The sequence below is a fragment of the Oncorhynchus tshawytscha genome, linkage group LG33 (assembly GCF_018296145.1).
Source record: "Oncorhynchus tshawytscha isolate Ot180627B linkage group LG33, Otsh_v2.0, whole genome shotgun sequence".
In the NCBI taxonomy this organism is placed as follows: Eukaryota; Metazoa; Chordata; class Actinopteri; order Salmoniformes; family Salmonidae; genus Oncorhynchus; species Oncorhynchus tshawytscha.
In genome coordinates, this window is record NC_056461.1 from 49,726,537 (window position 1) to 49,754,450 (window position 27,914).

General features: G+C 42.4%; 1 protein-coding gene across 1 annotated transcript in view; it reads right to left on the bottom strand.

The window, feature by feature from the left end:
- LOC112240034 (protocadherin Fat 3-like) overlaps nt 1–27,914 on the bottom strand; it is a 316,631-nt gene that overhangs the window by 62,311 nt on the left and 226,406 nt on the right. Inside the window, exons 39-46 of the mRNA XM_042311250.1 lie at nt 27,502–27,685; nt 21,280–21,500; nt 20,889–21,190; nt 16,394–16,544; nt 15,630–15,764; nt 12,087–12,356; nt 7,651–7,813; nt 3,940–4,136 (exon numbers count right to left, since the gene is read on the bottom strand). Of these exons, the coding sequence (XP_042167184.1) occupies nt 3,940–4,136; nt 7,651–7,813; nt 12,087–12,356; nt 15,630–15,764; nt 16,394–16,544; nt 20,889–21,190; nt 21,280–21,500; nt 27,502–27,685 (1,623 nt within the window). The remainder of the gene's footprint in view (nt 1–3,939; nt 4,137–7,650; nt 7,814–12,086; nt 12,357–15,629; nt 15,765–16,393; nt 16,545–20,888; nt 21,191–21,279; nt 21,501–27,501; nt 27,686–27,914) is intronic.

Here is a 27,914-nt window from a genome sequence, read left to right on the forward strand (position 1 = left end):
GTATACTGACTCCCCTACTCCTACAGTATACTGACTCCCCCTACTGCTACAGTATACTGACTCCCCCTACTGCTACAGTATACTGACTCCCCTACTGCTACAGTATACTGACTCCCCTTCTCCAACAGTATACTGACTCCCCTACTCCTACAGTATACTGACTCCCCTACTCCTACAGTATATTGACTCCCCTACTCCTACAGTATACTGACTCCCACTACTCCTACAGTATACTGACTCCCCTTCTCCGATAGTATACTGACACCCCTACTCTTACAGTATACTGACTCCCCTACTGCTACAGTATACTAACTCCCCCTTCTCTTACAGTATACTGACTCCCCCTACTGCTACAGTATACTGACTCCCCTTCTCCTACAGTATACTGACCCCTTCTCCTACAGTATACTGACTCCCCCTTCTCCTACAGTATACTGACTCCCCTACTCCTACAGTATACTGACTCCACCTACTGCTACAGTATACTGACTCCCCCTTCTCCTACAGTATACTGACTCCCCTTCTCCTACAGTCTACTGACTCCCCTTCTCCTACAGTATACTGACTCCCCTACTGCTACAGTATACTGACTCCCCCTACTCCTACAGTATACTGACTCCCCCTGCTTCATGTCTCCCCTATTGCTACAGTATACTTTCTCCCCTACTTCATGTCTCCCCTACTGCTACAGTATACAGACTCCCCTACTCCTACAGTATACTGACTCCCCTTCTCCTACAGTATACTGACTCCCTTCTCCTACAGTATACTGACTCCCCCTGCTTCATGTCTCCCCCTACTGCTACAGTATACTGACTCCCCCTACTCCTACAGTATACTGACTCCCCTTCTCCTACAGTATACTGACTCCCTTCTCCTACAGTATACTGACTCCCCTACTCCTACAGTATACTGACTCCACCTACTGCTACAGTATACTGACTCCCCTTCTCCTACAGTATACTGACTCCCCTACTGCTACAGTATAATGACTCCCCTACTGCTACAGTATACTGACTCCCCCTGCTTCATGTCTCCACCTACTGCTACAGTATACTGACTCCCCCTACTGCTACAGTATACTGACTCCCCTACTGCTACAGTATACTGACTCCCCTACTCCTACAGTATACTGACTCCCCTACTCCTACAGTATACTGACTCCCCTACTGCTACAGTATACTGACTCCCCCTACTCCTACAGTATACTGACTCCCCTACTCCTGCAGTATACTGACTCCCCCTACTGCTACAGTATACTGACTCCCCTACTCCTACAGTATACTGACTCCCTACTGCTACAGTATACTGACTACCCCTACTGCTACAGTATACTGACTCCCTTCTCCTACAGTATACTGACTCCCCTACTGCTACAGTATACTGACTCCCCTACTGCTACAGTATACTGACTCCCCTACTCCTACAGTATACTGACTCCCCTTCTCCTACAGTATACTGACTCCCCTACTGCTACAGTATAATGACTCCCCTACTGCTACAGTATACTGACTCCCCCTGCTTCATGTCTCCACCTACTGCTACAGTATACTGACTCCCCCTACTGCTACAGTATACTGACTCCCCTACTGCTACAGTATACTGACTCCCCCTACTCCTACAGTATACTGACTCCCCCTACTCCTACAGTATACTGACTCCCCTACTGCTACAGTATACTGACTCCCCTACTCCTACAGTATACTGACTCCCCCTACTCCTGCAGTATACTGACTCCCCTACTGCTACAGTATACTGACTCCCCTACTCCTACAGTATACTGACTCCCCTACTGCTACAGTATACTGACTACCCCTACTGCTACAGTATACTGACTCCCCTTCTCCTACAGTATACTGACTCCCCTACTGCTACAGTATACTGACTCTCCCTACTGCTACAGTATACTGACTCCCCTACTCCTACAGTATACTGACTCCCCTACTCCTACAGTATACTGACTCCCCTACTGCTACAGTATACTGACTCCCCCTTCTCCTACAGTAAACTGACTCCCTTCTCCTACAGTATACTGACTCCCCCTACTCCTACAGTATACTGACTCCCCTACTGCTACAGTATACTGACTCCCCTACTGCTACAGTATACTGACTCCCCCTTCTCCTACAGTATACTGACTCCCCCTACTCCTACAGTATACTGACTCCCCTACTGCTACAGTATACTGACTCTCCCTACTCCTACAGTATACTGACTCCCTACTGCTACAGTATACTGACTCCCCTACTGCTACAGTATACTGACTCCCCTACTCCTACAGTATACTGACTCCCCTACTGCTACAGTATACTGACTCCCCTACTCCTACAGTATACTGACTCCCCTACTCCTACAGTATACTGACTCCCCCTACTCCTACAGTATACTGACTCCCACTACTCCTACAGTATACTGACTCCCCTTCTCCTATAGTATACTGACACCCCTACTCTTACAGTATACTGACTCCCCTACTGCTACAGTATACTGACTCCCCTTCTCTTACAGTATACTGACTCCCCTACTGCTACAGTATACTGACTCCCCCTACTCCTACAGTATACTGACTCCCCTACTCCTACAGTATACTGACTCCCACTACTCCTACAGTATACTGACTCCCCCTTCTCCTATAGTATGCTGACACCCCTACTCTTACAGTATACTGACTCCCCTACTGCTACAGTATACTGACTCCCCCTTCTCTTACAGTATACTGACTCCCCCTACTGCTACAGTATACTGACTCCCCCTACTCCTACAGTATACTGACTCCCACTACTCCTGCAGTATACTGACTCCCCTACTGCTACAGTATACGGACTCCCCTACTGCTACAGTATACTGACTCCCCTACTCCTGCAGTATACTGACTCCCTACTGCAACAGTATAATGACTCCCCTACTGCTACAGTATACTGACTAACCCTGCTTCATGTCTCCCCCTACTTCTACAATATACTGACTCCCCTACTCCTGCAGTATACTGACTCCCCTACTGCTACAGTATTTTGACTCCCCCTACTGCTACAGTATACTGACTCCCCCTACTCCTGCAGTATACTGACTCCCCTACTACTACAGTATACTGACTCTCCCTACTGCTACAGTATACTGACTCCCCTACTCCTACACTGTACTGACTCCCCTACTGCTACAGTATACTGACTCCCGCTTCTCCTACAGTATACTGTCTCCCCTACTTCATGTCTCACCCTTCTCCTACAGTATACTGACTCCCCTTCTCCTACAGTATACTGACTCCCCTTCTCCTACAATATACTGAGTCCCCCTACTCCTACAGTATACTGTCTCCCCCTACTTCATGTCTCCCCTACTGGTACAGTATACTGACTCCCCTGAAACATGACTCCCCCTACTGCTACAGTATACTGAGTCCCCCTACTCCTACAGTATACTGTCTCCCCCTACTTCATGTCTCACCCTTCTCCTACAGTATACTGACTCCCCTTCTCCTACAGTATACTGACTCCCCTACTGCAACAGTATACTGACTCCCCCTACTCCTACAGTATACTGACTCCCCTACTCCTACAGTATACTGACTCCCCTTCTCCTACAGTATACTGACTCCCCTACTCCTACAGTATACTGACTCCCCTTCTCCTACAGTATACTGACTCCCTATTCCTACAGTATACTGACTCCCCTACTCCTACAGTATACTGACTCCCCTACTCCTACAGTATACTGACTCCCCTTCTCCTACAGTATACTGACTCCCTATTCCTACAGTATACTGACTCCCCTTCTCCTACAGTATACTGACTCCCCTACTGCTACAGTATACTGACTCCCCCTGCTTCATGTCTCCCCCTTCTCCTACAGTATACTGACTCTCCTACAACATCCTTCTATCTGTTCTATTTCTACAATTATATCTGTTCTAGTTCTACACTGTGAACCCTGACCTCTGACCTGGTTGCAGACAGGTGTGTTGTCGTTGGCGTCCATGACAGTGACCTCCACAGCAGTACGGGTGATGTAGAGGCCGTCGCTGGCGGTGATGTTGAGTAGATAGAAGTCCTGTTTTTCCCTGTCCAGCTGACCGCACACCACCACCATCCATTCACCCTGGACCAGCGCTATACTGAACACTCCACCTGGGTTACCACCTGTAGGGAGAGGAGAGGTTAGACATTCACACATACACACACACACGCACACACAAACTCAGCTGTCTCCATCGTCCTTTGTGCTTGGTACGGACTAACTAACTAACTAGCCAACATACTAACTAACTAAGGAACTAACTAACTAACTAGCTAACTAGCTAACATAACATACTAACTAACCAACATACTAACTAACTAACCAACCAACCAACACACCAACTAACCAAAAATACTTACAAACAAAATAACTAGCTAGCTAACTAAGCAACATAGTAAATCAATAACATACTAAATAGCTAACTAACTAACCAACATACTAACTAGCTAGCTAACATACTAACACACTAACATAATAACTAGCTAGCTAACATACTAACTAACATAATAACTAGCTAGCTAACATACTAACTAACACACTAACATAATAACTAGCTAGCTAACATACTAACTAACACACTAACACAATAACTAGCTAGCTAACATACTAACTAACACACTAACATAATAACTAGCTAGCTAACATACTAACTAACACACTAACACAATAACTAGCTAGCTAACATACTAACTAACACACTAACACAATAACTAGCTAGCTAACATACTAACTAACACACTAACATAATAACTAGCTAGCTAACATACTAACTAACACACTAACACAATAACTAGCTAGCTAACATACTAACTAACACACTAACATAATAACTAGCTAGCTAACATACTAACTAACACACTAACACAATAACTAGCTAGCTAACATACTAACTAACACACTAACACAATAACTAGCTAGCTAACATACTAACTAACACACTAACATAATAACTAGCTAGCTAACATACTAACTAACACACTAACACAATAACTAGCTAGCTAACATACTAACTAACATAATAACTAGCTAGCTAACATATTAACTAACTATCTATCATTCACTGAACAAAAATATATATTCAACATGCAACAATTTCAAAGTTTTTACTGAGTTACAGTTAATACAATGAAATCAGTCAATTTAAATAAATAAATTAGAACCTAATCTATGAATTTCACATGACTGGGAATACAGATATGCATCTGTTGATCACAGATAACCTTTTAAAAAAAGTAGGTGCGTGGATCAGAAAACCAGTCAGTATCTGGTGTGACCACCATTTGCCTCATGCAGCGCAACACATCTCCTTCACATAGAGTTGATCAGGCTGTTGATTGTGGCCTGTGGAATGTTGTCCCACTCCTGTGAAGTTGCTGGATATTGGCGGGAACTGGAAAACGGTGTCGTACATGTCGATCGAGAGCATCCCAAACATGCTCAATGGGTGACATGTCTGGTGAATATGCAGGCCATGGAAGAACTGGGACATTTTCAGCTTCCAGGAATTGTGTACATATCCTTGTGACATGGGGCCGTGCATTATCATGCTGAAACATGAGGTGATGGAGGAGGATGAATGGCACGACAATGAACCTCAGCATCTCGTCACGGCATCACTGTGCATTCACATTTGCCATTGGTAAAATGTAATTGTGTTCATTGTCCATAGTTTATTCCCAAACAATAAACCCACTGCCACCATAGGGCACTCTGTTCACAACAGCAAACCGCTCGCCCACACAATGCCTTCTGCCCAGTACAGTTGAAACCAGGATTCATCCGTGAAGAGCACACTTGGTAAAAATGCAATCGTATTCGTTGTCCATAGTTTATGCCTGCCCAAACCATAAACCCACCATGGGGCACACACAGCATGTTCCAGTTCCCGCCAATATCCCGGTACAGTTGAAACCGGAATTCATCCGTGAAGAGCACACTTCTCCAGCGTGTGCCAGTGGCCATCGAAGGTGAGCATTTTCCCACTGAAGTTGGTTGAGACACCAAACTGCAGTCAGGTCAAGACCCTGGTGAGGACAATGAGCAATGAGCACTTCCCTGAGACGGTTTCTGACAGTTTGTGCAGAAATTCTTCAGTTGTGAAAACCCACAGTTTCATCAGCTGTCTGGGTGGCTGGTCTCAGACAACCCCCAATGGGCGAAGAAGCCGGATGTGGAGGTCAATTCGCTCTGGTGGACATTCCTGCAGTCAGCTTGCCAATTGCACCCTCCCTCAAAACTTGAGACATCTGGCGTTGTGTTGTGTGACAAAACTGCACATTTTAGAGCAGCCTTTTATTGTCCCCAGCACAAGGTGCACCTGTGTAATGATCATGCTGTTTAATCAACTTCTTGATATGCCACACCTGTCAGGTGGATGGATTATCTTGGCAAGGGAGAAATGCCCACTAACAGGGATGTAAACAAATTTGTGCACCGAATTTGAGAGAAATTAGCTTTTTGTGCGTATGTAGAATTACTGGGATATTTTATTTCGACAGATTTACATGTTGCATTTATATTTTTGTTCAGTATACTAAGTAACATACTAACTATCCAACATATTAACTAATTAACTAACCAGCTGATATACTAACCTGTGGTAGCTGACCAGTATGTTCTGATCACACACAGGCGCACGTACAGTGCAGTGCAAAAGTATGTATCGTTTTTCCTATTTTGTTGCATTACAACCTGTCAGTTAAATACATTTTTAATAAGATCTGGTGCAACCAATTACCTTCAGAAGTCACTTAATTAGTTAAATAAAGTCCACCTGTGTGCAATCTAAGTGTCACATGATCTGTCACATGATCTCAGTATACACATATATATACACCTGTTCTGAAAGGCCCCAGAGTCTGCAACACCACTAAGCAAGGGGCACCATGAAGACCAAATAGCTCTCCAAACAGGTCAGGGACAAAGTTCTGGAGAAGTACAGATCAGGGTTGGGATTAAAAAAATATCTGAAACTTTTAACATCCCACGGAGCACCATTAAATCCATTATTATAAAATGGAAAGAATATGGCACCACAACAAACCTGCCAAGAAAGGGCCGCCCACCAAAACTCACAGACCAGGCAAGGAGGGCATTAATCAGAGAGGCAACAAAGAGACCAAAGATAACCCTGAAGAAGCTGCAAAGCTCCACAGCGGAGATTGTAGTATCTGTACATAGGACCACTTTAAGCCGTACACTCCACAGAGCTGGGCTTTACAGAAGAATGGCCAGAAAAAAGACATAGCTTAAAGAAAAAAATAAGCAAACACGTTTGGTGTTTGCCAAAAGACATGTGGGAGAAGGTACTCCAGTCAGATGAGACTAAAATTGAGCTTTTGGCTATCAAGGGAAATGCTATGTCTGGCACAAACCCAACACCTCAGCATCCCGATGAGAAACATGCTGTGGGGATGTTTTTCTTCGGCAGGGACTGGGAAACTGGTCAGATTTGAAGGAATGATAGATGGCGCTAAATACAGGGAAATTCTTGAGGGAAACCTGTTTCAGTCTTCCAGAGATTTGAGACTGGAACGGAGGTTCACCTTCCAGCAGGACAATGACCCTATGCATACTGCTAAAGCAACACTCGATACTAACTAACCAACATATGAACTAGCTAACTAGCTAACTAACCTGTGATGTGGTAGCTGACCAGTTTGTTTTTATCCGTGGTGTCTCCGTCCTTGGTGCTGAGGACAGACACCACCTCTCCTGGTGGGTCACTCTCTCTGACCGCGCCCCGGTAAAACTCTCTCTCGAATCGCGGAGGGTTGTCATTCACATCTGCTACAGACACCTGGTACAGGAAGACATCAGAAAGTAGACGTACTACTAGAGTGTGTATGTGAGTTTTTTTCATGCATGGATATCAATGGGACACAGTTGAAATTTGAGTGAAGTGGAAGTTAGAATTCATCCCTTACTGTTACAGTTTTTCTCAATCTCTTACAAGGATCTTTCATAACAATGTTGTTGATTTCATTTTTGGGGGGCCTTTAGCAAAAAAAAGTTTCTGCAAATTTGCCTTCTCCAAAAGAAACCATCAACCTATATTATCCCATCAAAATGACAAATATTTTCAGAAAAAGAACACAGATGTCTGCAAAAAAGGGTTAACACAACCATGCGTATTTATTTGAGCCTAAACTAAACAGAAAGTCAGTCTGTCTTTTAAATTCCCAGTAGATCAATAAAGAATATTTGCAGTAACTAAATCATGACGATCAAAATTGGAAACATAAATATCAAAAGGTGCAGAATAATAGATAATTACTCTCCTTTTATGCATATTTCACCAAATAATCTCATACAGATTAAATCAAATATTACTCCTGATGAAAATAATAAATACATTTAAAAAAAAAAAAAAAATGTTATTGTGTGCAGGATTCATTCATCGGCATCATCACAATCCAATTTCATGTATTCAAATATAAAGGTTGGCTCATAGTTTTGTCGGCTTTCCACACAGAACCACAATCCACGATTAGAAATATGGAAAGGTGAATACATTGGTAGGAATGCATGGGCCTTAATCCACACCAAAGTAATGCTTTATAATGGAAGGTCACAACGTAACCCAAAGATACTTCAGAAGTAACAGAACTTCATTCTCTGCATCTCCTCAATATTATAAAATATCATTAAAATGTGATCGTCCCCATTGCTTAGATCGTCCCTTATATTGTGCTTGATACTGATGGTTTCAACTTTAGTGCACTGGGTTTTACTGATTGCGGGAAAAACTGAACACAATATCTTCTGATGAAAACAATGTGTTAATATTCTGGGAAAACAATATATATGTAAATTGAATTTTGTATTCACTGATTAAATTTGTATTTAACGTTTTGCAAAAGGCAAGAGAATGATGAGAAATTCTGGAAATGTATTTAAGGCTTTGACCATTGTTGTTCTATTGTAGTTCTGCTATAAAGACAGTTTGGTTGTTTAGTAACAAAACCGATACGGGGGCTACATGTGATAAAACAGACAGGGTTGGTTTAGACTGTTGACAGGTGAACTATATTTCACTTCTCCACTCCTGCTGACTCTGACTAAAATCCCACTTCTCCACTCCTGCTGACTCTGACTAAAATCCCACTTCTCCACTCCTGCTGACTCTGACTAAAATCCCACTTCTCCACTCCTGCTGACTCTGACTAAAATCCCACTACTCTACTCCTCCTGACTCTGACTAAAATCCCACTACTCTACTCCTCCTGACTCTGACTAAAATCCCACTACTCTACTCCTCCTGACTCTGACTAAAATCCCACTTCTCTACTCCTCCTGAGTCTGACTAAAATCCCACAGACACTAATACCCCTAAACACAGACACTAATATCCCCCTACACACAGACACTAATACCCCCTACACACAGACACTAATACCCCGACACAAACAGACACTAATACCCCCCACAAACAGACACTAATACCCCTACACACAGACACTAATACCCCTAAACACAGACACTAATACCCCCTACACACAGACACTTATACCCCCTGCACACAGACACTATACCCCCCACACATACACTAATACCCCTAAACACAGACACTACCCCTACACACAGACACTAATACCCCCTACACACAGACACTAAAACACACATACACTAATACCCCTAAACACAGACACTATTACCCCTACACACAGACACTAATACCCCCTACACACAGACACTATTACCCCCTACACACATACAAATACCCCTAAACACAGACACTATTACCCCTACACAGACACTAATAAACACAGACACTAATATCCCCCTACACACAGACACTAATACCCCCTACACACAGACACTTATACCCCCTACACACAGACACTATTACCCCCACACACATACACTAATACCCCTAAACACAGACACTATTACCCCTACACACAGACACTATTACCCCCTACACACAGACACTATTACCCCCTACACACAGACACTAATACCCCCTACACACAGACACTATTACCCCCTACACACAGACACTAATACCACTGTACACACATCCCCCTGCCCTCACCGTGACGACAGAACCCCCAAACACATCCCCCTGCCCTCACCGTGAACAGACACCCCCCACACATCCCCCTGCCCTCATCGTGACGACAGACACCCCCCACACACATCCCCCTGCCCTCACCGTGACGACAGAACCCCCAAACACATCCCCCTGCCCTCACCGTGAACAGACACACACATCCCCCTGCCCTCACCCGTGACGACAGACACCCCCACACACATCCCCCTGCCCTCACCGTGACGACAGACACCCCCCACACATCCCCCTGCCCTCAGACACAGACACCCCCCACACATCCCCCTGCCCTCACCGTGACGACAGACACCCCTAACACATCCCCCTGCCCTCACCGTGACGACAGACACCCCCACACACATCCCCCTGCCCTCACCGTGACGACAGACACCCCCCACACATCCCCCTGCCCTCACCGTGACGACAGACACCCCCCACACACACCCCCTGCCCTCACCGTGACGACAGACACCCCCCACACATCCCCCTGCCCTCACCGTGACACAGACACCCACACACATCCCCCTGCCCTCACCGTGACGACAGACACCCCCCCACACATCCCCCTGCCCTCACCGTGACGACAGACACCCCCACACACATCCCCCTGCCCTCACCGTGACACAGACACCCCCCCACACATCCCCCTGCCCTCACCATGACGACAGACACCCCCCACACACCCCCTGCCCTCACCGTGACGACAGACACCCCCCACACACATCCCCCTGCCCTCACCGTGACGACAGACACCCCCACACACATCCCCCCTGCCCTCACCGTGACGACAGACACCCCCCACACACATCCCCCTGCCCTCACCGTGACGACAGACACACCCCCACACACATCCCCCTGCCCTCACCGTGACGACACACATCCCCCTGCCCTCACCGTGACACAGACACCCCCCACACATCCCCCTGCCCTCACCGTGACACAGACACCCCCCACACATCCCCCTGCCCTCACCGTGACGACAGACACCCCCCACACATCCCCCTGCCCTCACCGTGACGACAGAACCCCCACACACATCCCCTGCCCTCACCGTGACGACAGAACCCCCAAACACATCCCCCTGCCCTCACCGTGACGACAGACACCCCCCCCACACACCCCCTGCCCTCACCGTGACGACAGACACCCCCCACACATCCCCTGCCCTCACCGTGACGACAGACACCCCCCACACATCTCCCCTGCCCTCATCGTGACGACAGACACACCCCCCACACATCCCCCTGCCCTCACCGTGACGACAGACACCCCCCACACATCCCCCTGCCCTCACCGTGACGACAGACACCCCCACACACATCCCCCTGCCCTCACCGTGACGACAGACACCCCCCACACATCCCCCTGCCCTCACCGTGACGACAGACACCCCCCACACACACCCCCTGCCCTCACCGTGACGACAGACACCCCCCACACACATCCCCCTGCCCTCACCGTGACGACAGACACCCCCACACACATCCCCCTGCCCTCACCGTGACGACAGACACCCCCCACACATCCCCCTGCCCTCACCGTGACGACAGACACCCCCCACACATCCCCCTGCCCTCACCGTGACGACAGAACCCCCAAACACATCCCCCTGCCCTCACCGTGACGACAGACACCCCCCACACATCCCCCTGCCCTCACCGTGACGACAGACACCCCCCCCCACATCCCCCTGCCCTCACCGTGACGACAGACACCCCCCCCACACATCCCCCTGCCCTCACCGTGACGACAGAACCCCCCCACACATCCCCCTGCCCTCACCGTGACGACAGAACCCCCAAACACATCCCCCTGCCCTCACCGTGACGACAGACACCCCACACACCCCCTGCCCTCACCGTGACGACAGACACCCCCCACACATCCCCCTGCCCTCACCGTGACGACAGACACCCCCCACACATCTCCCCTGCCCTCACCGTGACGACAGACACCCCCCACACATCCCCCTGCCCTCACCGTGACGACAGACACCCCCCACACATCCCCCTGCCCTCACCGTGACGACAGTGGTAGAGGATAGCTGTAGCAGCTCCCCCAGGTCTGAAGACACCACCACGAAGGTGTAGCTGGGTCCAGCCTCATGGTCCAGAACCGACAGGGTTGTGATCCAGCCCGTTTTACTGTCAATGGAGAACACTGGTCCGGTACCAGTAGAACTAGTTGAACCAGTACTGGTACCAGTAATACCAAATGAGGAACCGGCTGAGGTGCGGTCTGGTCTGTTCTCCTGGATCTGGTTAAGTGGAGGACCCAAGCTGTAGGTCACCTGGAAAAAAGAGGAGGAGGAAAGGAAGAGGAGGGGGAGGGGATGGGGAAAAGGAGGAGGAACAAGAGGAGAAATAAGAGATGAGGAGGGGGAAAGGAGGAGGAGGAGGAGGAGGGAAAGGAGGAGGAGGAGGGGGAAAGGAGGAGGAGGAGGAACAAGAGGAGAAGTAAGAGATGAGGAGGGGGAAAGGAGGAGGAGGAGGAGGAGGGAAAGGAGGAGGAGGAGGGGGAAAGGAGGAGGAGGAGGAACAAGAGGAGAAGTAAGAGATGAGGAGGGGGAAAGGAAAGGAGGAGGAGGGAGGAGGAGGGAAAGGAGGAGGAGGAGGGGGAAAGGAGGAGGAGGAGGAACAAGAGGAGAAGTAAGAGATTATGAGGGGGAAGGAGGAGGAGGAGGAGGAGGGAAAGGAGGAGGAGGAGGGGGAAAGGAGGAGGAGGAGGAACAAGAGGAGAAGTAAGAGATGAGGAGGGGGAAGAGGGGGAGGAGGAGGAGGAGGGAAAGGAGGAGGAGGAGGGGGAAAGGAGGAGGAGGAGGAACAAGAGGAGAAGTAAGAGATGAGGAGGGGAAAGGAGGAGGAGGAGGAGGAGGGAAAGGAGGAGGAGGAGGGGGAAAGGAGGAGGAGGAGGAACAAGAGGAGAAGTAAGAGATGAGGAGGGGGAAGAGGGGGAGGAAGAGGAGGACAGTGGTATAGTTAAGGGTAAATGTATTTATAAAGCCCTTCTTACATCAGCCGATGTCACAAAGTGCTGTAGAGAAACCCAGCCTAAAACCCCAAACAGCAAGCAATGCAGTGGTAGAAGCACGGTGGCTGGGAAAAACTCCCTAGTTTGCCCATCTATTGTGGAAATGCAGCGGCTTGCGAAAGTATTCAAAAAAAAGTGATCCCTTGGAATTTTTTCTATTGTGTTACTTTACAGCCTGGAATTAAAATTGATTTTTGGGGGGATTGGTATCATTTGATTTACACAACATGCCTACCACTTGAAGTTGAAAAATATTTTTTATTATGAAGACAAACTTGAGCTTGCATAACTATTCACCCCCCCAAAGTCAATACTTTGTACTTTTGCAGCAACTACAGCTGCAAGTCTCTTGGGGTATGTCTCTATAAGCTTGGCACATCTAGCCACTGGGATTTCTGCTCATTCTTCAAAGCAAAACTGCTCCAGCTCCTTCAAGTTGGATAGGTTCTGCTGGTGTACAGCAATCTTTAAGTCATACCACAGATTCTCAATTGGATTGAGGTCTGGGCTTTGACTAGGCCATTCCAAGACATTTAAATGTTTCCCCTTAAACCTCTCAAGTGTTGCTTTAGCAGTATGTTTAGGGTCATTGTCCTGCTGGAAGGTGAACTTCCGTCCCAGTCTCAAATCTCTGGAAGACTGAAACAGGTTTCCCTCAAGAATTTCCAGTTTCCCAGTCCCTGACGATGAAAAACATCCCCACAGCACGGTGGTGGCAGCATCATGCTGGTATGGCAATTGCTTGGCATCCGACCGCAAGGCACTACAGAGGGTACTACCCATCACTCGGGCCGAGCTCCCTGCCATCCAGGACCCCTATATCAGGCGGTGTCAGAGAAAGGCCCTAAAAATTGTCAAAGACTCCCAGCCACCCAAGCAATAGTCTGTTCTCTCTGCTATCACGTGGCAAGCGGTAGCACTGCCCCAAGTCTGGAACCAACAGGACCCTGAACAACTTCTACCCCCAAGCCACAAGACTGCTAAATAGCATAGTTAAGCAGGGTAGCTATTGGTTAGTTATTTAACTCTCTGCATTGAACCTTTTGCACTAACTTTCTTTTCCTCGTCACATACTGCTGGTTATTATCTGGCACTTTATTCCTAGTTATTTGTACATATCTACCTGAATGACCTCGTACCCTGGCACATCGACTCGGTACTGGTACCCCGTGTATATAGCAGAGTTATCATTACGCCTCATTACTTTTCTATTATTTCTCAATTTTCTTTATCACTGCAATCCCGGTTAAGGTGCCGTAAGCATTTCACTCATAGCATGTTGTTTACGAAGCATTTAAATTTAAACTTAATTCACCGCGAACAGCGATCATCATCTGCCCAACATTGTTTTTACCACGATAAAGTACTACTAAGATGATAATATGATACAAAGATGATAACATGATACTAAGATGATAACATGATACTAAGATGATGATATGATACTAAGATGATAACATGATACTAAGATGATGATATGATACTAAGATGATAACATGATACTAAGATGATGATATGATACTAAGATGATAACATGATACTAAGATGATAATATGATATAAAGATGATAACATGATACTAAGATGATAATATAACACTAAGATGATGATATGATACTAAGATGATAATATGATACTAAGATGATAATATAACACTAAGATGATGATATGATACTAAGATGATGATATGATACAATGATGATAATATAACACTAAGATTATATAATACTAAGATGATGATATGATACTAAGATGATAACATGATACTAAGATGATAATATAACACTAAGATGATAATATGATACTAAGATACTAAGATGATAATATGATAATGAGATTATATGATACTAAGATAATAATATTATATTTAGATGAGAACATGATAATAAGATGATAATATAATACTATGATACTAAGATGATAATATGATAATGAGATGAGATGATAATAAGATTATAAGATAATAATATTATATTTAGATGATAACATGGTACTAAGATGATAATATGATACTAAGATGATAATATAATATGATACTAAGATGATAATATGATACTAAGATGATAATATAATATGATACTAAGATGATAATAAGATAATAATATTATATTTAGATGATAATATGATACTAAGATGATAATGTAATATGATACTAAGATGATAATATGATACTAAGATGATAATATAATATGATACTAAGATGATAATAAGATAATAATATTATATTTAGATGATAATATGATACTAAGATGATAATGTAATATGATACTAAGATGATAATACGATACTAAGATGATAATATGATACTAAGATGATAATATAATATGATAACATGATACTAAGATGATAATATAATACTAAGATGGTAATATGATACTAAGATGATAATATGATACTAAGATGATAATATGATACTAAGATAATAATATAATATGATAATAAGATGATAACATGATAATAAGATGATAATATTATACTAAGATGATAACATGATAATAATGAAGTTAATAATAACAGAGAAGACAGTATAATACCTGTCCGTTTGAGCCCCAGTCAGGGTCGAGCGCCCGCACCTGGACCACCCTGGTACCCACGGGCATCCCCTCCATTACCATGGCAACGTAGGAACTGGTCTCGAACAATGGCTTGTTGTCATTTATGTCCAGAATCTATTGAGAGAGGAGGAGGAGAGTTAAGTAAACTGAATCAAACTCTTTGGAAAGGGTAGAAACCCAACCTCCACATGTTTAATATGTTATTCTACAGTCCTGCCACACACACACACACACACACACACACACACACACACACACACACACACACACACACACACACACGTCAATTCCTCACCTTCACCTCCACGTCGACAGTAGAGATGGACTCTATGAGGTCTCGTTGTGTCGTAGTAGAGACAGACACACACACGTCAATTCCTCACCTTCACGTCGACAGTAGAGATGGACTCTATGAGGTCTCGTTGTGTCGTAGTAGAGACAGACACACACACGTCAATTCCTCACCTTCACGTCGACAGTAGAGATGGACTCTATGAGGTCTCGTTGTGTCGTAGTAGAGACAGACACACACACACGTTAATTCCTCACCTTCACCTCCACGTCGACAGTAGAGATGGACTCTATGAGGTCTCGTTGTGTCGTAGTAGAGACAGACACACGCACACACACACACACACACGTTAATTCCTCACCTTCACCTCCACGTCGACAGTAGAGATGGACTCTATGAGGTCTCGTTGTGTCGTAGTAGAGACAGACACACACACACGTCAATTCCTCACCTTCACCTCCACGTCGACAGTAGAGATGGACTCTATGAGGTCTCGTCGAGTCGTAGCTGAGACTTTAAACCTGAAGATGCTGACCAGTTCATAGTCCAGAGGATTGGTCAGCCGGACCAGACCCGTCTCTCTCTCCACCAGGAACGTACCTCCCTGTAGAGAAACACAAAAGGGCAGAATCATTATGATGTCATACAGGCTTATAACAAAAAAAAAGTATGACAATGCATTAGAAACTGTAATAGAAACAACAAACTATGTTTTAAGTGAGAAGTAGACATTGGTCTGAAGCTCCCAAAAAAGAGGGATTACCTCCTCTTAGAGTGTGAATTAGGATGTTTGAGAAGGTTTGAATCCTAAGCAACCTGCCAACACATTGTTTGCAGGACGATAGAACAACATAGCTACTGAAGTAGGTCAAAGCTGTGTGCTGGAAATCCTTGGTAGAGCATGGGTGAAGTAGGCATTGTTGTGCTGATGTGAATGTCCTTTCTTTTTTGGCTTTAGACCAATGCCTACTTCTCACTTAAAACGTTTTTTTTTTCTTCTAAATTCCATGTTTTATACAACATTATTATACAACATTATTGTACAACATTACACAGCAATAAAAGTAAAACGTAAGAGTAAATTAGCCAAAGAAAGATAAAATAGGAAAGAGTGAAAAGTCTGACAGGAGATCCTCTCAGAGCATAGAGAACGTCTTATGTTCAAACACATAGAAATACAACAAGTAGAACAGACTGGTGCTTCAATGGGAATGTTGGCTATAAATGAACAGCATACAGAAAAGGGGTTTATTGTCCTAGAAAAAGTCTAAATTGTACGTTTAAAACTTCACTGAAACAGGAGCAAGAAAGGAATAAGGAGTATGATCCTTATTCAATTGTAATACAGTTCTATTCATTCCACATCTATAACTACTACTACATTTGGCAGCCTTTTTTTCGCGGGCTTCCGGGCATTTACTCATTCATCAACATGGACGTCAGCATGAAGACTGTGTGGCTTGTTGGACTTTCTTGGATCCACTGGTCGGAGAAGAAAGCATCACAACATCTCCTTTGACTACAGTCAGATTAGGTGGCTCGGAGAGCGAGGAATGCAGTGGGTCAAACTGCTCTATGTTGTTCTGAGCTAGCAGAGGGCCTTGTGCTTCTGCTCGCCCTGACATCATAGTCACCCGCCTCGGTAGGGACAGCCCTGGGTTCGTCAGATGAGAGCTGATTTAGAGGTAGTCATCTGAATGTTCCCCGGGACAACGGTGGTCTACTCTGACATCCGACAGTGGGAGGAGTTGGACAGTCCAGTGGGAGGAGGACATCAACAAGCCCATAGAGATGGTCCAGTTCGGGAGGAGGACATCAACAAGCCATAGAGATGGTCCAGTTCGGGAGGAGGACATCAACAAGCCCATAGAGATGGTCCAGTGGGAGGAGGACATCAACAAGCCCATAGAGATGGTCCAGAGGGAGGAGAACAATTAGCTTTTTGTACTGAAATACAAAGTGTTATGTTTGGGGCAAATCAAATACAACACATTACTGAGTACCACTCTCCATATTTTCAAGCATAGTGGTGGCTGCATCATGTTATGGGTATGCTTGTAATCGTTAAGGACTGGGAGTTTTTTCAGGATAAGAAATAAACGTAAGAACAGGCAAAATCCTAAAAGAAACCTGCTTCACTCTGCTTTTCAATAGACAGAGTTGAATTCACCTTCCAGCAGGACAATAACCTAAAACACAAGGCCAAATCTACACTGGAGTTGCTTAGCAAGAAGACAGTGAATGTTCCTGAGTGGCCGAGTTACAGTTTTGACATGAAAAATCTATGGCAAACCTGAAAATGGTGGTCTAGCAATGATCAACAACCAATTTGACAGAGCTTGGATAATTGTGGGAAAAGAATTACAGCAAATGTTGCACAATCCAGGTGTGGAAAGCTCTTAGAGACTTTCTCAGAAAGACTCGGAGCTGTTATCAGTGACAAACGTGCTTCTACATAGTATTGACTCAGGGGTGTGAATACTTATGTAAACGAGATATTTCTGTATTCATTTTACATATATTAGTAAACATTTCTAAAAGCATGTTTTAACTTGGTCAATATGGGGCATTGTGATGTCATTATGGGGTATTGTGATGTCATTATGGGGTATTGTGATGTCATTATGGGGTATTGTGTGTAGATGGGTGAGAAAAACACATTTATTTAATACATTTTGAATACAGGCTGGAACACAACAAAATGTGGAATAATTCAAGGGGTAGGAATACTTTCTGAAGGCACTGTACCGTTCTTTGCATGTTTGTTATCTAAATAACTTTCAACTGACTGGTGTTAGCTAGCTACAGGGGCTAACGTTAGCTGCTGGACTTTGTACAAGAAAGCTAACGTTAGCTGCTGGACTTTGTACAAGAAAGCTAACGTTAGCTGCTGGACTTTGTACAAGAAAGCTAACGTTAGCTGCTGGACTTTGTACAAGAAAGCTAACGTTAGCTGCTGGACTTTGTACAAGAAAGCTAATGTTAGCTGCTGGACTTTGTACAAGAAAGCTAATGTGAGCTACGTAGAGTCGGCTAGTTACAGTGCCTTCATAAAGTATTCAGACCACTTGACTTTTTCCCTTTTTGTTTGTTACAGCCTTCCTCTAAAATTGATTAAATAAATAAAAAATCCTCAGCATTATCCCATAATGACGAAGCGAAAACAGACAGGATTGTGTAGAGGCACAGATCTGGGGAAGTGTATCAAAACATTTCTGCAGCACAGAAGGTCCCCAAGAACAGAGTGGCCTCCATTATTATTAAATGGAATAAGTTTGGAACTACCAACACTCTTCCTAGAGATGGCCACCCGGCCAAACTGAGCAATAGGGGGAGAAGGGCCTTGGTCAGGGAGGTGACCAAGAACCTGATGGTCACTCTGACAGAGGTTCAGAGTTCCTCTGTGGAGATGGAAGAAACTTCCAGAAGGACAACCATCTCTGCAGCACCCCACCAATCAGGTCTTTATGGTAGAGTGCCCAGACAGAAGCCACTCAGCCCGCTTGGAGTTTGGCAAAAGGCACCTAAAGGACTCTGACCATGAGAAACAATATTCTCTGGTCTGTTGAAACCAAGATTGAACAGTTTGGCCTGAATGCCAAGCGTCACGTCTGGAGGAAACCTGGCACCATCCCAACGGTGAAGTATGGTGGTGGCATTATCATGCTTTGGAGATGTTTTCAGCGGCAGGGACTGGGAGAGTAGTCAGGATCGAGGAAAAGATAAACAGCGCAAAGTACATAGAGATCCTTGAGGAAAACCTGCTCCAGAGCATTCAGGACCTCAGACTGGGGCGAAGGTTCACCTTCCAACAGGACAACGACTCTAAGCACACAGCCAAGACAACGCAGGAGTGGCTTCAAGACAAGTCTCTGAATGTCCTTGAGTGGGCCAGCTAGAGCCCGGACTTGAACCCAATCGAACATCTCTGGGGAGACCTGAAAATAGCTCTGCAGCAACGCTCCCCATCCAACCTGACAGAGCTTGAGAGGATCTACAGAGAAGAATGGGAGAAACTCCTCAAATACAGGTGTGTGTTATATAAATAATCTAATATCAAGCATTACTAGCAGACCAACGCTCTGGTTAAACCGGATGTCCTCAGATAACTCTGGGCCCAGTGTCCTCAGTCAAGTTTAGAGCCTACGTGCAATAACATGATTATCCGAAGGACACACAGCTGCCATCACGCAAATATACTCCCCTGTAAACTACAAAGAACATCCTGCAACACTAACGAGCTTAGAGCGCCAAACTATCTCACTGACATTGACCCTTGCATGCACTCCTGCAAAGACAGGAAACACCTGAGCCTAAAGCAGACATTGCCAGTCCCTATATCCACGCTTCCTTGACACACAAACATCTCATGAGCACTGTACACTCACACTCCACCCCCCTACTGGTCGGGTGCCAAGAGCAGAGGACTCTGCTGTGCACCAATGGGGCCCCTGCTCAGGCTAGAGCAGGCCCGCCTCCAACTCTTCAGGACCAGTCAGAAGACCAACACGACGAGACTCCACCTACATTATTCTGTGTATACATTCTGCTGTAAACTCTGGCTGAGCAGCCTAATTATTCTGACTCCTCACAGAGTCATATTGCTTAGGTCCGTGCACGATGTAGGACAAGATATCTTTGACTAAATAAACTGCCTTTTCGCTACACCTGATTCCACTCTGTCCAGCGTCGTTGTTTTGCACTCCCTCTCCTGTATGAGATCACCAACATGTGCCAAACTTGTAGCGTCATACACAATAAGACTTGAGGCTTTAATCACTGCCAAAGGTGCTTCAACAAAGTACTGAGTAAAGGGTCTGAATACTTATGTAAATGTAATATTATTATTATTATTCTTTATTTTTTTTTAAATGTGGTCAAAGCCAAAGGGTATGAATACTTCATGAATGCACTGTATATTATATATTATAAATAATATTGTTCTTTCCTGGTTGCTGTCGGGAGTCTCTCCCCCGACAGCGGTGTAAGCCCCAGTCTGTCCTGGGGCCAGGTATATGTTTCCCAGGGCCGTGCCCACAGGTGTGTCCTCTGGTATGGTGAAGGAGTACTGAGGCTGGGTGAAGGAGGGGACCAGGGCGTCCGGGGGGAGGACATGGATGAAGGCTGAGACCAGAGAATGTTTTGCCGGGGAGCCACGGTCTGTAGCCTTGACAAAGAAGGATAGGATGGTTCCCTGGAGATGGAGAAGAGATCCTTTCGTCACCATCCAACCACTGTCTGGCTCCACCTGGTGGAAAAAAGAAGAAGATCAGTTGTCAAATAGGTTGTGCGCTTTTCAAAGACCCGACCCTAGACACAGCCCCCGCCTCGACCCACCTCCAGTACGTCAACCAGGGGCAGGCGGGCCTCGCTGTACAGGGAATAGATGACCCGTCCATTGGGTCCAGTGTCAAGGTCTGAGGCCTGGATCTGGGTAACCAACGATCCTTTGGCCACATTGGACTTGATGCTCATACGATACTCCACCGCCCTGAACCGAGGGGCGTTGTCATTCTCATCAGTCAACACAACACGGACTGTACAGAATGCTGCACGACCTGGCAACATGATAGTGATAGTGTTATAGACATGATAGTAATAGTGTTATAGACATGATAGTAATAGTGTTATAGACATGATAGTAATAGTGTTATAGACATGATAGTAATAGTGTTGTAGACATGATAGTAACAGTGTTGTAGACATGATAGTAACAGTGTTATATTGTAGACATGATAGTAACAGTGTTATATTGTAGACATGATAGTAACAGTGTTATAGACATGATAGTAACAGTGTATATAGACATGATAGTAACAGTGTTATATTGTAGACATGATAGTAACAGTGTTATATTGTAGACATGATAGTAACAGTGTTATAGACATTATAACAGTGTTATGTTGTAGACATGATAGTAACAGTGTTATAGACATGATAGTAACAGTGTTATATTATAGACATGATAGTAACAGTGTTTAGTAACAGTGTTATAGACATGATAGTAACAGTGTTGTAGACATGATAGTAACAGTGTTATAGACATGATAGTAACAGTGTTATAGACATGATAGTAACAGTGTTGTAGACATGATAGTAACAGTGTTATAGACATGATAGTAACAGTGTTATAGACATGATAGTAACAGTGTTATATTGTAGACATGATAGTAACAGTGTTATAGACATGATAGTAACAGTGTTATAGACATGATAGTAACAGTGTTGTAGACATGATAGTAACAGTGTTAAGTTGTAGACATGATAGTAACAGTGTTATAGACATGATAGTAACAGTGTTGTAGACATGATAGTAACAGTGTTGTAGACATGATAGTAACAGTGTTATAGACATGATAATAACAGTGTTGTAGACATGATAGTAACAGCGTTATGTTGTAGACATGATAGTAACAGTGTTATGTTGTAGACATGATAGTAACAGTGTTATAGACATGATAGTAACAGTGTTATAGACATGATAGTAACAGTGTTGTAGACATGATAGTAACAGTGTTATGTTGTAGACATGATAGTAACAGTGTTATAGACATGATAGTAACAGTGTTATATTGTAGACATGATAGTAACAGTGTTATATTGTAGACATGATAGTAACAGTGTTATAGACATGATAGTAACAGTGTTATGTTGTAGACATGATAGTAACAGAGTTATAGACATGATAGTAACAGTGTTATGTTGTAGACATGATAGTAACAGTGTTATATTGTAGACATGATAGTAACAGTGTTATAGACATGATAGTAACAGTGTTATAGACATGATAGTAACAGTGTTGTAGACATGATAGTAACAGTGTTATGTTATAGACATGATAGTAACAGTGTTATGTTATAGACATGATAGTAACAGTGTTATATTGTAGACATGATAGTAACAGTGTTATAGACATGATAGTAACAGTGTTATAGACATGATAGTAACAGTGTTGTAGACATGATAGTAACAGTGTTGTAGACATGATAGTAACAGTGTTGTAGACATGATAGTAACAGTGTTATAGACATGATAGTAACAGTGTTATATTGTAGACATGATAGTAACAGTGTTGTAGACATGATAGTAACAGTGTTATAGACATGATAGTAACAGTGTTATAGACATGATAGTAACAGTGTTATAGACATGATAGTAACAGTGTTGTAGACATGATAGTAACAGTGTTATAGACATGATAGTAACAGTGTTATATTGTAGACATGATAGTAACAGTGTTGTAGACATGATAGTAACAGTGTTATATTGTAGACATGATAGTAACAGTGTTATAGACATGATAGTAACAGTGTTATATTGTAGACATGATAGTAACAGTGTTGTAGACATGATAGTAACAGTGTTATATTGTAGACATGATAGTAACAGTGTTATAGACATGATAGTAACAGTGTTATATTGTAGACATGATAGTAACAGTGTTGTAGACATGATAGTAACGGTGTTATATTGTAGACATGATAGTAACAGTGTTATATTGTAGACATGATAGTAACAGTGTTATAGACATGATAGTAACAGTGTTATGTTATAGACATGATAGTAACAGTGTTATATTGTAGACATGATAGTAACAGTGTTATAGACATGATAGTAACAGTGTTATAGACATGATAGTAACAGTGTTGTAGACATGATAGTAACAGTGTTATAGACATGATAGTAACAGTGTTGTAGACATGATAGTAACAGTGTTATGTTATAGACATGATAGTAACAGTGTTATGTTATAGACATGATAGTAACAGTGTTATGTTGTAGACATGATAGTAACAGTGTTATAGACATGATAGTAACAGTGTTGTAGACATGATAGTAACAGTGTTATAGACATGATAGTAACAGTGTTATGTTGTAGACATGATAGTAACAGTGTTATGTTATAGACATGATAGTAACAGTGTTGTAGACATGATAGTAACAGTGTTGTAGACATGATAGTAACAGTGTTATGTTGTAGACATGATAGTAACAGTGTTATAGACATGATAGTAACAGTGTTATGTTGTAGACATGATAGTAACAGTGTTATAGACATGATAGTAACAGTGTTATGTTGTAGACATGATAGTAACAGTGTTATAGACATGATAGTAACAGTGTTATAGACATGATAGTAACAGTGTTGTAGACATGATAGTAACAGTGTTATAAACATGATAGTAACAGTGTTATAGACATGATAGTAACAGTGTTATGTTGTAGACATGATAGTAACAGTGTTATAGACATGATAGTAACAGTATTATAGACATGATAGTAACAGTGTTATAGACATGATAGTAACAGTGTTATAGACATGATAGTAACAGTGTTATAGACATGATAGTGACAGTGTTATAGACATGATAGTAACAGTGTTATAGACATGATAGTAACAGTGTTATAGACATGATAGTAACAGTGTTATAGACATGATAGTAACAGTGTTATAGACATGATAGTAACAGTGTTATAGACATGATAGTAACAGTGTTATAGACATGATAGTAACAGTGTTATAGACATGATAGTGACAGTGTTATAGACATGATAGTAACAGTGTTATAGACATGATAGTGACAGTGTTATGTTGTAGACATGATAGTAACAGTGTTATAGACATGATAGTGACAGTGTTATGTTGTAGACATGATAGTAACAGTGTTGTAGACATGATAGTAACAGTGTTATAGACATGATAGTAACAGTGTTATGTTGTAGACATGATAGTAACAGTGTTATGTTGTAGACATGATAGTAACAGTGTTATAGACATGATAGTAACAGTGTTATGTTATAGACATGATAGTAACAGTGTTATGTTGTAGACATGATAGTAACAGTGTTATATTGTAGACATGATAGTAACAGTGTTATAGACATGATAGTAACAGTGTTATGTTGTAGACATGATAGTAACAGTGTTATATTGTAGACATGATAGTAACAGTGTTATAGACATGATAGTAACAGTGTTATATTGTAGACATGATAGTAACAGTGTTATAGACATGATAGTAACAGTGTTATATTGTAGACATGATAGTAACAGTGTTATAGACATGATAGTAACAGTGTTATAGACATGATAGTAACAGTGTTATGGACATGATAGTAACAGTGTTATATTGTAGACATGATAGTAACAGTGTTATAGACATGATAGTAACAGTGTTATAGACATGATAGTAACAGTGTTATAGACATGATAGTAACAGTGTTATAGACATGATAGTAACAGTGTTGTAGACATGATAGTAACAGTGTTATATTGTAGACATGATAGTAACAGTGTTATAGACATGATAGTAACAGTGTTGTAGACATGATAGTAACAGTGTTATAGACATGATAGTAACAGTGTTATATTGTAGACATGATAGTAACAGTGTTGTAGACATGATAGTAACAGTGTTATAGACATGATAGTAACAGTGTTATAGACATGATAGTAACAGTGTTATATTGTAGACATGATAGTAACAGTGTTATATTGTAGACATGATAGTAACAGTGTTATAGACATGATAGTAACAGTGTTGTAGACATGATAGTAACAGTGTTATAGACATGATAGTGACAGTGTTATATTGTAGACATGATAGTAACAGTGTTATAGACATGATAGTAACAGTGTTATATTGTAGACATGATAGTAACAGTGTTATAGACATGATAGTAACAGTGTTATATTGTAGACATGATAGTAACAGTGTTATAGACATGATAGTAACAGTGTTATATTGTAGACATGATAGTAACAGTGTTATATTGTAGACATGATAGTAACAGTGTTATAGACATGATAGTAACAGTGTTGTAGACATGATAGTAACAGTGTTATGTTATAGACATGATAGTAACAGTGTTATAGACATGATAGTAACAGTGTTATATTGTAGACATGATAGTAACAGTGTTATAGACATGATAGTAACAGTGTTATAGACATGATAGTAACAGTGTTGTAGACATGATAGTAACAGTGTTATAGACATGATAGTGACAGTGTTATATTGTAGACATGATAGTAACAGTGTTATAGACATGATAGTAACAGTGTTATATTGTAGACATGATAGTAACAGTGTTATAGACATGATAGTAACAGTGTTATATTGTAGACATGATAGTAACAGTGTTATAGACATGATAGTAACAGTGTTATATTGTAGACATGATAGTAACAGTGTTATAGACATGATAGTAACAGTGTTATAGACATGATAGTAACAGTGTTATATTGTAGACATGATAGTAACAGTGTTGTAGACATGATAGTAACAGTGTTATAGACATGATAGTAACAGTGTTATATTGTAGACATGATAGTAACAGTGTTATAGACATGATAGTAACAGTGTTATATTGTAGACATGATAGTAACAGTGTTATAGACATGATGTAACAGTGTTATAGACATGATAGTAACAGTGTTATAGACATGATAGTAACAGTGTTATATTGTAGACATGATAGTAACAGTGTTGTAGACATGATAGTAACAGTGTTATAGACATGATAGTAACAGTGTTGTAGACATGATAGTAACAGTGTTATATTGTAGACATGATAGTAACAGTGTTATAGACATGATAGTAACAGTGTTATATTGTAGACATGATAGTAACAGTGTTGTAGACATGATAGTAACAGTGTTATATTGTAGACATGATAGTAACAGTGTTATATTGTAGACATGATAGTAACAGTGTTATATTGTAGACATGATAGTAACAGTGTTGTAGACATGATAGTAACAGTGTTATATTGTAGACATGATATTAACAGTGTTATAGACATGATAGTAACAGTGTTATATTGTAGACATGATAGTAACAGTGTTATAGACATGATAGTAACAGTGTTATATTGTAGACATGATAGTAACAGTGTTGTAGACATGATAGTAACAGTGTTATAGACATGATAGTAACAGTGTTATATTGTAGACATGATAGTAACGGTGTTATAGATGATAGTAACAGTGTTATAGACATGATAGTAACAGTGTTATATTGTAGACATGATAGTAACAGTGTTATAGACATGATAGTAACAGTGTTATATTGTAGACATGATAGTAACGAGTGTTTAGACATGATGGACATATATTGTAGACATAGTGTTATAGACATGATAGTAATAGTGTTATAGACATGATAGTAATAGTGTTATAGACATGATAGTAATAGTGTTGTAGACATGATAGTAACAGTGTTGTAGACATGATAGTAACAGTGTTATATTGTAGACATGATAGTAACAGTGTTATATTGTAGACATGATAGTAACAGTGTTATAGACATGATAGTAACAGTGTTATATTGTAGACATGATAGTAACAGTGTTATAGACATGATAGTGACAGTGTTATATTATAGACATGATAGTAACAGTGTTATTGATACTTTGATCATTGATGCTCTACTGATGATTGATGAAACCACCTGGCTCGAAGGACCATTCAAAACTATACTGGCATTTCACAAACAAACAAACACATAAACATACACCCCCCCTCCCCCCAAACACATACCCTCCCCCTCTCTGTACCTCCTCCGTCAAGGGCCATGACGGTGAGGACCATGTCCTTGTTGCTAGGGTTTTCACGGTCTAGTTTCTGTGCGGTGGTGATGAGGCCTTTAGCGTCGATGCTGAATTTACTCTTCCCCAAGTCGTTGATGAACGTGAAGGTCACCTGACCAAACAGACCTGAGTCCTCATCCGTAGCACGCACCTGGAGGGAGAGTCATGATTTATTGATTGATTATTCGGTTGGTCGGTTGGCTGGTTGGTTTATTGATTGATTAGTATTGACACAATCAACACTAGATTATAGTTCTGTGATCATCTCGTTCATTTGAATTCTTAACTCAAACAAGAACACACCAGCAGTTATCATCATACATACAGTTTATAAAGAAATCCTGTCAGATATGAAATCATGGCAGATTTGGAATCCTGTC